This window comes from Tachysurus vachellii, chromosome 9 (assembly GCF_030014155.1).
Source record: "Tachysurus vachellii isolate PV-2020 chromosome 9, HZAU_Pvac_v1, whole genome shotgun sequence".
In the NCBI taxonomy this organism is placed as follows: Eukaryota; Metazoa; Chordata; class Actinopteri; order Siluriformes; family Bagridae; genus Tachysurus; species Tachysurus vachellii.
Genome location: NC_083468.1, coordinates 17,993,649 through 18,007,794, shown reverse-complemented (window position 1 = coordinate 18,007,794; position 14,146 = coordinate 17,993,649). Strand labels below are relative to the sequence as shown.

Genomic DNA, 14,146 nt, shown 5'->3' with positions numbered 1-14,146 from the left:
ATAACAAAATGCAAACACACACCAATTAAAGCCCAACTATTTTGTGCCGCATGACAAGATGATGTTAAAGAATAAAATGCTGCAGTTCTTTATAGTGTTTTTCTACATGATTAGATTGATTAGAATGATTGGTTGAATGAAGAGAGCTTTGAGATTTGTAATGAGTATTTAGAAAGATTTACACACCACTTTTTTAATGCTGCTACAAATCTGTCTTATGATCACAACCAAAATATCCTCACTTGCACTATACAGAATACTGGTTAGCGCTGATCTCTGTACACTGCTGTACTGTAGTGTGGTATATTGTAGTGTATTATACTGTTGTTTTGTATTCTCAGACTGTTTGGACATGTTGAACTGTGATTATACTTTGTACTTTTTTCTTTGTTATTTTATGCACCATGGTCCTGGAGGAGCGTTGTTTCATTCCACTGCACCAGCTATATATTATTGAAAGGACAATAAAAGCTTCTTGACTTGATTTGACATGCAACAAAATAATAGAAAAAGATAGATGCTAGAAAAGTACAATTACTCGTGTTCTCCATGCCTAGTGCTAGTAATCCAAGGTAAGACTCGATGGTGTTAAATACATAAACAGACTTGAATTAATGTTACTCTGTTTAGGATGGATGCACACGATATTGAAAATGTTATAGAAGAAGAGCTGGAGAAGATGAGTGTGAATTTCTCTGATGTGGGCTCCGACAGTGACACGGACATTGAGGATGATTTCACTGCATCTAATGAAAAGGTTTGTTTGTGTGTGTTTACCTGGAGTGTAATGTGGAATTGCATTAGGTTAAAACTATCTTTTTTTTAGTTATGTTTATCTGGTTGTCTCATTCCTCACTTTGTCTCATTCCTCACATTTCTATCTGTTTTTCTCCTTTCTTTGTTCTTTTCAAACTACAGTTAACGAATGATCTTCCTGACTCAGTGCTCGTTTACTTTAAAGCTGCGAGAAACAGAGTGAAGACTTTTGAGCAACTCATCCTTGAAGATAATGATGATCTTGGTGAGATCTGATTTTATCATGAAAAAAAAAATCAATTTTTAGCTGCTGTCACAGATTAATTTATATATCTATTTCTGTGCAGAGATCGTGTGCAACGAGATCAGCCCAAGTCAGCATGCTGAACTTTTGAATGAACTAGACTCTAATTCTGATGAGGATCCATTAAAGCTGAAGGAAAGAGTAAGTCATGGTTTATTGTCTTGCTGTGTCTTAGTGGTCTGGATGTATTGGGCCTGGATGTATTTTCCTTGATGTGATTTCAAACAAAAGAGATTTTATAAATATATGTATATGTTTGTGGTTTTCTTTTTTACAGATAATGTCTGAGATTGAAGAGGAACTAGGCCCGCTGTGTGAAACTCACAACCTGAATGGAGATTATGGTTGGTTTGTCTGATGGTAGTAAAAGAGAGAGAGAGACAGAGAGACAGAGAGAGAGAGGGAGACAGAGGGAGAGAGGGAGAGAGAGAGAGAGAGAGAGAGAGAGAGAGAGAGAGAGACAATACGCCTGTGGTTTAGCAGATTATAGAAGATTTCCTTTCATATATAGAACTAAGTTTCCTAAACCTGTTCTGGCATGACAATGCCCCTGTGCATAAAGCAAAAACTATGAAGACATGGTTTGCCAAAGTTAGACTGGAAGAAATTAAGTGGGTTGCACCTCAACCCAACTTAACGGCAAATAACCGTGCCCCAGGCCTTATCCTCTGACATCAGTGCCATAGTGCCTGACCTCACTAATGCTTCTGTAGCTGAATGACCACATCATCTACATTCCAAAATTTAGTGGAAAGTCTTCTCAGAAGATTGGATGTATTAACGACAACAAAAGGGAACCAACATTGGAACAAGATGTTCAAAAAGCACACAAGGGCAAACGGACATATTCTTAACAAAATAAGATTATTTACTGAAATTGCACAGACAGACAAAAACACACAGTTACATTGTAATTCAACATACGAGTAATTGGGTGGCTAAGGTGTGAATGTGAGTTATACGAATGTCATATATATTATACTGTGAGTCTGAGGTGTGTAAGGTAGTGCAGATGTGTAAGGTATATACAGCTGAGGCAATTAAAAATGCATTAAATAATCTTCAAAATGAAATCTTCAAAAATAGGTTACTGAAATATATCAGCTGTTATTTCTACCGGTATTTTTTTTTTTTACACATGAATGTATTTGTTGATTACAGAAACTGAATATGACACACACAAGGATACTGAAAGACAGCTCAGGTTTGAATGGAGAAGGCTGGAGGAGCGACTGAGGCAGGAGGAAGAGCAGAAGCTGGCCGAGCTCGAGGCTGAGAGGGAGCAGCGTCTGAAATCAGAAAGAGAAGAGAAAGAGAAGATGAGGCGCAGAAGTGAGCACTTAAATGAGGAACTAATGAGGACCAGGGCTGCAAATCAGGTACTTTTATCTGATAAGGATCTGCAAGACATCCCTAAATACTTTTGGTGAAAGAATTAAAACTCTGTTTAAAATAGCTTTTTATTATTTATTTACAGTTTAAATATTTAGATCCTGTTGAAGGAGATAATGAAATAACCCAAAGTCTTCCACTCGAAATGGCCAACCAGCAGGTGAGTTACCTTTTAACAGAAAAAAGTTTATTTGTGTTTCTGAATGTGGTAGCGTAGTGGTTAAAGCATTGGATTACTGATTGGAAGGTTTTAGGTTCAAATCTCAGGTCCACAACCCTGCCCCTTCTGGGTCCCAGAGCTAGGCCATTAACCCCCAAATGCACAGTTTGTGAAAGGAGATCTAAGTGCATAAATCTGTCATTCTGGATAAAGGTGTCTGTCAAATGATGAGGAAATGGTGATGTATAGAGTTGCGACCTTACATTTACATACACCTGTCAAAATTTGCAAATTGTTACCAAATAAATAAAAAAGACGGATAACAACATAGCATTGTTTTGTTTTTTTAATACTGATCTGAATAAGCTATTCCACATAACAGATGTTAGCATATAGTCCAGAAGACTTAATAACGAAATTTTCACAAATTGACCAGTTCGAAAGTTTACATACAGTATGTTTGATCTGTAATTCTGCCTGTTGGTTCCTAGAATAACAGTGACTGCTTTTATGTTTTGTTGTATTGGTTCATGAGCAGCTTTTGTTTTCCTGAGCAGTTTAACTGCCTCCTTCTCTTCAGAAAAATCCTCCATGTTCTGCACATATTTGCTTTTACAGTATCCACTCATATATATACACGGCTATAGTTCTCTCCTTCACAAGATTCCTGAATGAAAACAGCCATATCTTTTCAACACACTGTTATATTAAATGTATACACAGACTACTTGAATAGTTTGTCACAATATTATTGTGTATGTATCTGTGTCAGGAGCTGATCAAGAGATTAGAAGAACAGATAGCAGAGGAGAGACGGGTTTTTGAGGAAATACAGCAGGAGGAGCGGAGGAGATCAGAGGCACGGTGTACTGCAGCAGCCACGATGTTACAGGCAGCTTTCAGAGGGACCCTGGTGCGTCGCTGGAGCAAAATAGAGCTGAACAAGAAGAGAGACGAGGAGAGGAGGAGACTGGAGGAGAGGATAGAAAGGGAAAAGAGGAGAGAGAGGGAGGAAAGGATGAAGATGGAGTGGGAGAAGGAGAGAAGGCGGGTGGAGGAGGAGGAACAGCGTCACCGAGATGAGGCAGAGAGGAGAAGAGCCGAGTACGAGAGAGCCAAGCAACAGGAGCACCATCGCCTGGAGAGAGAGTGCATGCTGGAGGAGCAGAGAAGAAAAGAAAAGGAGGAAGCAAAGAGCATAGAGGATGAAAGGAAAATAAAGAAGGAGGAGAAGCAGAAAAGGATGGAACAGATGATAGTAGAAGATGAAATGAGAAAAGTACAGGAGAACAAGGGGAAGAAAATTAAAGAAGATGAAAAAGCAAAAATGATTCACGATAAAATAAAAAGAAAAGAGGATGTGGAATCACCAGAAGAGACAGAAAAGAGGAGAGTGGAGGACAAAAGGAAAAAAGTACAGGAGGACGAGGAAAAGAAAAGTAAAGAAAGGGAAAAATCACAAAGGACTGTGGATGAACTAAAAAGAAAAGATGATGAATTGACTGTAATGATAGAAGAGAGGAGAGCGGAGGAGGTAAGGAGAAAAGTACAGGAGGATGAGGAGAAGACAAAAAAAGAAGAAGAAAAAGAAGCTGAAATGAAAAGAATTGAAACTAAAACACAGAAAATGATGGAAGAGAAGAGCATGGAGGAGGAGAGGAAAAGAAAAGAAGTAGAAGAAGCAAAGAGGGTTGAGGATGAAAGGGAAAGAAAAGAAGAAGAAAAGCAGAAAAGTATGGCAATCAGGATTGAGGAAAAGAGGAATGTACAGATGGAGGAGGAGAAGGAAAGAAAAGCTGTGGTAGAAGCAAGAAGAAAAGAAGATGGAAGAAAAAGAAATGATGAAGAGAAACAGAAAAATATGGATAGGAGGAGGGTAGAGGGGGAAAAGAAAAGAAAAGAAGAGGAAGAAGAAAAGGGAACTGAGGCCAGAATAAAAAGAAAAGAGGAGGAGGAAAAGCAGAATAGGCTGAAAGAATTAAGACTGGTAGAAAAGATTAGATTAAAGCAAAAAGTGCAAGATAAAGAGAGTGAACATGAGCAAATACAGGAAGGACAGAGAAAGAAACTAAAGCAGAAGGAGATAAAAGGAGAGGAAAGATTATTGAAAACAAATGAAGATGGAGAGAATATGGAGGAAAGAAATAGAAATGCGATTAAGGACAATGTAAATAGACTTGAGACTGAGAGAGAAAATCAAGAGACTGACGAGGAGAGCGAGAAAACTACAAAATGTGGAAAAGATGAGAAATGTGTTGATAATGAATCCCAGCTCTGTCTTTCTCAGTCAGTCAGTGTGTCCAAAAGTGTCTTGGCCAGGACTCTGTCCTCTAGATCTGGGCAAGACGAGCAGCACAGCTTTTTTCCAGAATCAATCCTGCACTCTGGTAACAGCAGCATAACAGTGAATCCATCTGAAGGGAAGAATGTCACAGACACCAGAGAGCCACAGTGTGTTCTGGATGACTTGAGCTCTGCATGTCTGTCTGACAGCACTGAGCAGAAGAGATTAGCCTGGATGATGAACTGCACTCCCTGGTCCAAGCTCTCCATGCAGAACAAGAGAAAGGGACTCGGTGCTCCACCTAGGAGGATGGGGCACAGGAGAGCTTCAGGACAAAGCCTGCTACCTTTACCTGTTGACACTGTACTCAAGTCTGGACCCTGGAGCTCTCTTAATCAGGTAGCTGCAGAAACTTAATCAACACCTTCTGACCAATCTGAATTGAGCAAGAAACATCACTATGGTGGAAATTAGTTCATTTTGCTCACTTTTATTTATCTCCCTTACGTAAAATATTTACTAATGACACAAACATTGTAATACTGTAATAAAATCCTGAACAACCGTATAAATGAAATCTTCTCTCGACACCACACCAGGTGACTTCAGTAACTCTGGAGGATTTATCTGGCTGCAGTCTGTCCACACTGTCTGAGTGTACTAGACTACAGAGTCTGACGCTCAGGCGATGCAGACTTCAGGCCCTGGATGGACTTAATCAGTGTACTGCGCTTCAGCATATTGACTTACAGGTATGCACCAGGGCTATCGAATGCCTGTTGTGGTTGTACAAGCACTTTTTTTTATTAAATCCTCCTTTTGTTCATAAAGGAAAACAATATCACATATGTTGACTGTGGGGGTCTGGCCAGACTTGAGGTCCTGCTGTTGGGAAGGAATCAGCTTACGAGCATCCATGGTCTGGATGATGCTATGAACCTGACTGTGCTTCAGCTTTCCCACAACATCATCTCCCGCATCAGTAAGTGATGCTACGTAACTAAAGCTACATTCACACTTACAGCGGTTTTATGACTAGTCGCTGTACTATGAAGTTCCTACTACAGGTTACCATAGTAAAGTATAGAAGTGGGTGGTGCAACTAATATTATAGATCAGTTTTATTGCATCTCAAATAAGATTAAACATATCTGAAACAAATGCCAAATATTCAGATTGCACCAGAAGTGCACCAGAAAAACCTCACCTTATCTAGCCTTACCTTACTCACATGGCCTACTGGGTTTCAGTCTATATTATACTATATTATATTATACATCTTTTTCACTACTTAACAATAGATGTCCCATTGAACCAGCCCATTTTTCACCTTAAAGATATACATTTCAATTTTTGAGCATTAACTGTGTTACCCATATGAATTGATGTTTATGTGCAAATAACATGGAAGTAATATGATAGGAGTTTTGTTTCAGCTTGTCATTTGTTTTATTTTAGTTTCACCTCGCTAATTCCGAATCCAAATAGAAATAATAACTATATTAAGTAAAGTATGATATTATTTTAATGTATATAGTAGAATTTTGTTGGAAAAATATATTTTTTTAATTTTTCTATTTACCATTTTTTTAAAAACTAAACAAAACACAATGGATTAAAGTCTTCTAAAAGACAAAAACCGAACGAGATGTTTGGCTAATTTTAACATCTGTAATGCTCATATTTAAACACTATATCCTGTGTCAAGGTTGCTGCTGAATAAATTTCATTTCTGATTGTTTTTGTTTTTTCTTTTTGTGAACAACTAGATGGCAGCATCGTTCTATTATTGTACACTGTCTTTGCTCCAGCTGAGCATTCAAACTGGATCCATATGTGTTTCTGTATTCAGTAGCTATGAATATCCATTATGCAAAAGGTTAAATGCTCTTAAATCATATTTACTTTCACTTCTCTATGTCTGAAATCAGATTCTGTTAAGATTTCTTCTTGTTCTTTCCTATATGAATGGTGTGTTTTTTCTGTCAGGTGGTCTGGGATCTCTGAAAAACCTTCACCGACTCACAGTTGATCATAACCAGTTGATCAGCACGAGAGGACTTGGTGAAGCTTTCACGCTTTTGCATCTGGATTGTTCGTATAACCACCTTAGCCATGTGGAAGGCCTGGAGAACTGTGCACTGCTCAACACACTGGACCTGAGGGGAAACAGCCTGACAGAGGTTCACAGCCATTAACAAACTAATCACATCAGACAACAAACAAACAAAACTGATTGTATTATACAATACTGATTCTCTATTATAGAATCTATATTAAAATGATACTAGTGCAACCATGTCACCATATGAACACAAGCAGGGCATCTGACATGATGTGATAGTTAGATTATTCACCAGAAAAGTTCCTTTTTTCTGGTGTAGTTTCAACCACAGCAACCCTGATCAGAATAAAAGTGTTGGGAAGCACTGATCAGAAGGTTGTGAGTTCAAATCCCAGCACTGCAAAGCTGAAATAGTTGAGCAAGACTCTTAATCCTCAGCTGCTCATTTGCATCCCTTCTCAGTTGTAAGTGGCTTTGGATAAAGGCTTCAGGCAAACGAGCAAATATATTCTAAATGTGAATTATTTACTGAAGTCGAACGTATAAACACATTCAGCTTGTCTAGTATGAGCTATGCCACATGAGCTTCATATGTGATCACCTGTAATTAAAATCTGCCTGCTCTTAGCGACTGATTTGTTTGGTCTCAGTTGTAATGAATGAAAAATAGTTCACGCAAAATAGTTTACATTGCAAATGAAATAAATACTGAAGAAGAATAGATTCAATGAAAGACAATGGAAAATAATGTGTGATTCAATACCGCATCCCTCTTTTTTATCACTGTACTTGATTTAACACTATTATTGTCATACTGTTGTCTGTGATGCATTTTAAATCAATGCTCTGCTATATTCTAATCTTAATGCCTTATTCTGATCTCTCACAAAATGCCTCAGGATGGATGTTTGGCTCTGTTCACCATGGGTCTTTAAAAACAAAGCAACCTATGAGAGATTAAACCCTTTACAGACCAAAGTCTAAAACTACAGATTGTATTCCTTAAATAATAATGACATGTAATCGTATAGGGATATACTGTAAATCTCACAATAAAGAGGGAAAATCAGGAACTCCTTTCTCACAAGCAAGTTCAATACAACCAGTAATATTTAGTGACATCTCATTATTCTGAATGGCCTTTTAACTGATGTAAATGTTGTTTCACTGTGCTTTTTTGTGTCTCGCTTCATTAAAATGAGGCGAACAACCACATGAAGGAGCTCTGTGTAGAGTTTTCCAGAATTAAATAGACGTACATATATACGTGATGTCCTTTTAATCACCAGAGTCAGATCTGTGGAAAGACAGAGCCCTACTGATGACAACTATTGTTTACATCATCCGCACATTAAAAACGGCTCATCCATTCACCTCCTATTAGCGTCTACAGTCACTTTAATTAGATTTCCACTGTCTGGCTCAGTGCTCAGAAATGTGGTATTATGGTTTCATATTTAGGGTGAAGCTTGTGTTCCTCAGCTCATGGGACATTTAATGCCTGACATGGTGAGGATGGTATTTTGGCAGTTTTTTATTTATTTTTTAAATTTTTCTTTCTCTGGCATAGATGCCCGTGCTTAAGAACCATGTCCTGTTGAGGGAGCTGTATCTGGATGATAACAGCATCTGCTCTCTGCATGGCCTGGATAGCTGCTGGCTGCCTCTGCTGCGCTGTCTGTCTGTGCCTCAGAACAGGTGGGTGCTCTGTAGATGTAGAATTAATGCTGTCTAGCTTATGTGATTCATTTCTGTGTAGTTTATTTTCAATTTCATCACTGACTATATTGGTTGTTTTCCTTAGTATCACCCAGCTACCACTGCTAGTGGACCTGCTTTCCCTGAAGACACTTAATGTCAGTCACAACTGTCTTTCAGGTAGGAAAACAACTATACAAATGATTTTCTTTCTTTATAATACAGTGCTGATAAATTCTCCAATCTGGATGGTCATAAGGTGTTCACTGATGTTCTATAAGAGAACAACTCTAGCACCAGGAAAAGAACTGGATTATATTAATGATCATGTTTTAATATGCTATCATTTCAAATCATCATGGATTTGTGTAAGCCCAATAACAACTAACTAAGTAACTCAATTACTGAGATAATAAATCAATAAATCAGCAAACAAACAAATAAATCTACATACTGGTATTTAACAAATAAACTGTAAAATTAATGGGTGAAATAACAGATTTTCATTTCATTTCGAACAGTTTTCTATTGTGAGAAACTATTCAGGAAAAACCTTTTTTTTTGTCTTACCTCAAAGAAAAATCAAAAGAGAGACTGGTGAGGGAATGAATGTTCATAGCTGCTATACAATAAGTTAAAAACATGTTTAGTAGATATTCCATATGATTGAGTGTAGCTATAAATGGACAAAAAGTATGACATGTTATTCTTTACTAAATAAAAAATTTTAATTCTTGGCAAATTATTGTGGCATAAGAGGTATAATACACTTCAGGACATACTGCTATTGGAATATAATTCTTTAATTGATTCTTTTCCTACAAGAGCACACTCATTCCTTCCATATTTACTTTTATTTTAAAAAGACATTTAAATGCAGCTTTTATATGTCTAACTCTATAGCTCTAGGTGATAATGTAAACTTGTTTACAATTTTTATTGTGCATTCTACATATTGTCTCAGCAAGCATTTTATGATACTTTTGTCGGGAAAATATATCATAACATGTCCTCATTCACCTTACATTTGATTTATTTCCTCCGAATTAACACTAATCACACAATTTTTATATCTTATCTTGGTTTGGTGTAAGCAAGTGATTCATTAAATCCTACAATCTGAGAGTAGCTCAGTTTGATTTCTAAATAAACAGAGAATATTTGCAAAGCATGGCTACAGAATAGATTTGTATCTATGATAAGATTAGGTGTCATTATATCTGCTGTGAGGGAGAAATACTAACATCTTTACCTCTCTTCTAGAGCTGAGGAACATTTGTATGAGTCTTCAGGGATGCACTCATCTTCAGGAGCTTAGCATAACTGACAATCCTGTACAGCAGGAGAATAACTGCAGGTAAGAAACATACTGTGTGTTATTGACTAAACAAATGGATACACCTCATGTTAGCAACTTCCCACACACCTCCAACATGACATTATGGTGGTAAAGATGAGATTGGTCAGGGAGCTTTTTAATAAATAAGAAGGGAAACACCACCTCCTGTCGTAGTGAAAAGTTTGTCTTGGACTGGCAGACACAACTATGTCTACATTCCAGGGAAAGATACTAACATTTTAAGCATGTCCCAGAGCGAGAGTGTAATGTGCATACAGACACACTGCTCGAGATGGATCAGGCAAGGCGAGGAGAATAAACATTCCACTTTAACACAGAGTTTCCGGGCTGGATCACTGGGCTAGCTAGTGTATCAGTGGGGCAGTTATTGGATTACCCGGTGACATCTATCTGCACGTGGACTTAAGTGCTTGTAATTCTTAAAATATTTACTCAGCAGAAGAATATTTGTGAAGCAAATGCCTTTCAGCTCTATGCTGACAGTTATGTTTCGCATGAACATAAACAGAACAGTGTGAATCATAAAATTAAAGATGGTGGATAATGAGTTTTGAAGTCGTGCATGACAAAGTCAGTTTATTCTTTAAAAAAAATAATAAAAAGATCCATATTAAAATCCTTGTTGTGTGATGAAAAATGTAACGCTTTCAAATGTGTAGATTTTAGTGTAGAATTATGCCATGTTAGTGTTAAGTAGGTCAAATGTTGTCTTTCTTAGTTTTATAGTTTTTTAGTTTTATAGTTTTTCTTAGTTTTTAGTATTGTAATTTGTGCTTTATCTTAATTTATGATATATCATTTGTATTTAACAGTTTGTATTGAATTTCTATCCGGTTGCATGAACAACAGATAAAAATCAGATATATGCAACTAACATATGCTGTACTTTTAATCACTTTTTTACTGTTATGTCTTCATTTTGGACATCAAGACTAGAACAAAGATTAGGATGTTGATCAAATCCTGTCTACATGTCTGCTGTATGTGGTGGGTATGTGGTGCATGGCTGGGGAACTAACTCAAGTCATGCTCAGTATTAGGATGAACTTTGTCTAACCCTCAATGCCAACAATGGTATTACACTCTGTGTTTTCTCTGCTGTCTTTGGGTTTTTTAATCCCCAGCCAATGATAACAGCAGCAAAATTAAAGCACCAAAGGATATCACAAGCAGGAGCAAAGAGAGCGAGAGAGAGAGAGAAAGCGAGAGAGAGAGAGAGAGAGAGAGAGAGAGAGAGAGAGCGAGAGCGAGAGAGAGAGAGAGAGAGAGGAGAGGGATTTCACCTCCATAAATCTCACTGCTGCATGAGCCTGTGTTTGCAGGGAAGTTTTCACTAAGTGATATATGTATGGAGCTGTGAGCTTAAGCACACTCTGTCGTACTGAGTGAATTCTGCTGAATTCTCGATCCATCTCTTAAACTCTACTGACATCCATATGAGCTACACATTGTGCCTTACTTTGTTTCAGATTCCTTTACAGGGTATATAATGAACTGTACTCTAATGGTTCTAGGTGTATTCCAGCCTGTAGTATTAATAATTCACCTACTTTACATAGCATACTGAAACCACATCTTACAAAGTTGCTGTTAAGTAACTTTATAGGGAACATGATATAAATAACATGTTGTTGCAATTTTTTTAAAGTATATATAAATGTCTCTTTTTTATACACACATAGATGTATATACACAAGCACATCCACAAACATATGTCTGGAATCTGACGTTTTCCGATTTTGAAAAGGGAAGGAAAATCAACTCACCGTGATTGACAGCCTCGTCAGTGGACTGAAGCCAACATAGCCCTTTTCACTTCTAATTCAAAAGTGTCATCACCGTTTCTCTCCATGAGAAGCCGACTCTGACTAAAGCTTTTTGCTCTGCACGCAGACGGCCTGCGGACTCTCCTGGGTCTGAAATGTCAAACTCATTAAACATTTCATCTCCATTTCCTAACTGATTTCATGTGCTCAATGTAAATATTCTTCAGTGGAGAGAGAGAGAGAGAGAGAGAGAATGTATATGATATGAAAATATATTTTCCCCTGATATAGTCGTATTAATCCTCTGGAATTTAAATGTACTTTATTTTCATATTTGGAGTTCGCATTTGTAGGCAAAATAGAAACCTTGTCCTAATGTAAATTGTTAAATCATTAAATTAGTTCATGTACATCCTGATTGGGTAATTTTCAAAATTTCAGTTTGATCCCATTTGTGTTTTCAGTGACAAAATTCAGTGATGCGTAAATCATTTCTCACTTTCCCAGTGTCATTGGTTTGATCTTTTTTATGCAGGTCTTCTGTTCTGGCAGTAAATCCAAGTTTGATAAAGCTGAACGGAGAGCAAACCGGCGCCTCAGGAAAACTCTCTGTAGACTCAACACAGCTGTGGAGCTTCCAGGCCCTCTGCCAGGCACACCAACATCAGATTGACTCAGTACTACAGAGACACTGCATGGAGATCAGGTAGGAGACTAGCACTAGCATTTGTGGTAAGAAAGGTTATAGAGATTATTTGGTGTGTTTTAGGGTAAAAATTGTAGTCATTTCTTGACAATTAACGCTAACTAATAGCTGACTGTGAAAAGTCTCTGTTATGTTAGACCAGCGGTTCTCGCTGTTCCTGCAGATTCCATGCCCAAGTTTCTTCTAAAGCGACACACCCAATTTAATAAATTGGCTCATTATTAAGCCCCTACTGATCAGGGCCAAGTATGTTGCAGCCAGGGAAAACGTCACACTGTTGAGGGAAGAATTCCCAGGACTGGATTTAGAAACATCTATTTTCAAGAACATTTAATTTAAATTTATACCTCATGTGGTTTTCAGTTCAGTGATGTCAAAAACTCCCTATTTTACACAATCTTTTAAATCACATTTACTTCAAGGGAGAGATTTATTTGAATAGCTTATTGTGATTGTCCCAGGTTGGCCAATTAGCATACAGCATGACTGCTAATCAACCTGCAGTGTAAATCTAAGGCAACTTCATTATCAAGCTAACACCTGGTGGCTGGTTGGACTGGGGGAGGAAACAGGAGTGCCCAAAGAAAACCCCTGAAGCACAGGGAAAACTTTCATTCATTCATTCATTCATCTTCTACCGCTTATCCGAACTACCTCGGGTCACGGGGAGCCTGTGCCTATCTCAGGCGTCATCGGGCATCAAGGCAGGATACACCCTGGACGGAGTGCCAACCCATCGCAGGGCACCAGGGAAAACATGCAAATCCTATTTACACAGGGCAGAGGTGGGCTCTGAACTTACAAACTTGCATCGAGGAACTTTAAAAAATTAATCAGTGCATTTTTTTATTAGCATGCACATGGGTATTAAAGTGTATTAAGAGTCTATGGTAGCATGTCTTCCTTGAACATGGTGTTTGCATGTTCCTCCTGTGCTTCAGGGGTCTCCTCTAGGTACTCCAGTTTCCTTTGTCAGTCCAGCATCGTAGGCTGATTGGAGTCCACAGGAATCTTTTTTAAATAATTGACTAGTGTGTGGTGTCCATTTTTGAGTTGGAGAAGCAGAGAAAGTCACTTTACTATGAATAATTAAAACATAAGAGCATGACTGTCAGAATATAAAAGCTCTTGTTTTATAGACACTCTGGTAAATTGACTGGAAATGGTCAGTAAAATGAATTGTAAATAAATCTGAATTATAACTGACATAATTCAGACACAACATAGCATTGTAAGGTAGGAAGTAATGTCTGGAGGTTTTGCAGTAGTAAGTTTTGATCATTAGAGTAGAATTAAAGATGTGTGAATGCAGCACACATAGAGAAAAATATCATCAATGTGAATGCAGCACACATAGAGAAAGATGCAGTTTATTATTTAGAGGCAAGATGTTGTTAAGAAATTTATTGGACCCAGCGGGTTTGTTTGTGCCAAAGCTAATGAAGCATGCTTATAATGTAATGTACACTCACATCTCACTGGCACAATGCAAACTTTTCACTTTTAGACAAAAACCCTCCAAGGCTGGCTGCTAAGACCAACTATAGACAGTGTTCACTGGTCAGACACCTCTGACTAGTCCTCTGACTGTGTGATAATGAGATTCTTTGTCTTTTCTGATTTTATTACAAAAGTGACTGTTTCTGGATTAAACA

General features: G+C 37.8%; 1 protein-coding gene across 1 annotated transcript in view; it reads left to right on the top strand.

Annotated features, from left to right (window-relative positions):
* Nucleotides 1-14,146, top strand: part of lrriq1 (leucine-rich repeats and IQ motif containing 1) — a 32,924-nt gene that overhangs the window by 1,763 nt on the left and 17,015 nt on the right. Inside the window, exons 2-15 of the mRNA XM_060878037.1 lie at nucleotides 631-757; nucleotides 919-1,021; nucleotides 1,104-1,201; nucleotides 1,338-1,404; nucleotides 2,222-2,439; nucleotides 2,538-2,612; nucleotides 3,385-5,295; nucleotides 5,496-5,648; nucleotides 5,728-5,878; nucleotides 6,886-7,079; nucleotides 8,532-8,659; nucleotides 8,766-8,839; nucleotides 9,923-10,016; nucleotides 12,321-12,491. Coding sequence (XP_060734020.1) covers nucleotides 632-757; nucleotides 919-1,021; nucleotides 1,104-1,201; nucleotides 1,338-1,404; nucleotides 2,222-2,439; nucleotides 2,538-2,612; nucleotides 3,385-5,295; nucleotides 5,496-5,648; nucleotides 5,728-5,878; nucleotides 6,886-7,079; nucleotides 8,532-8,659; nucleotides 8,766-8,839; nucleotides 9,923-10,016; nucleotides 12,321-12,491 — 3,563 coding nt within the window. The 5' untranslated portion in view covers nucleotide 631. The remainder of the gene's footprint in view (nucleotides 1-630; nucleotides 758-918; nucleotides 1,022-1,103; nucleotides 1,202-1,337; nucleotides 1,405-2,221; nucleotides 2,440-2,537; nucleotides 2,613-3,384; nucleotides 5,296-5,495; nucleotides 5,649-5,727; nucleotides 5,879-6,885; nucleotides 7,080-8,531; nucleotides 8,660-8,765; nucleotides 8,840-9,922; nucleotides 10,017-12,320; nucleotides 12,492-14,146) is intronic.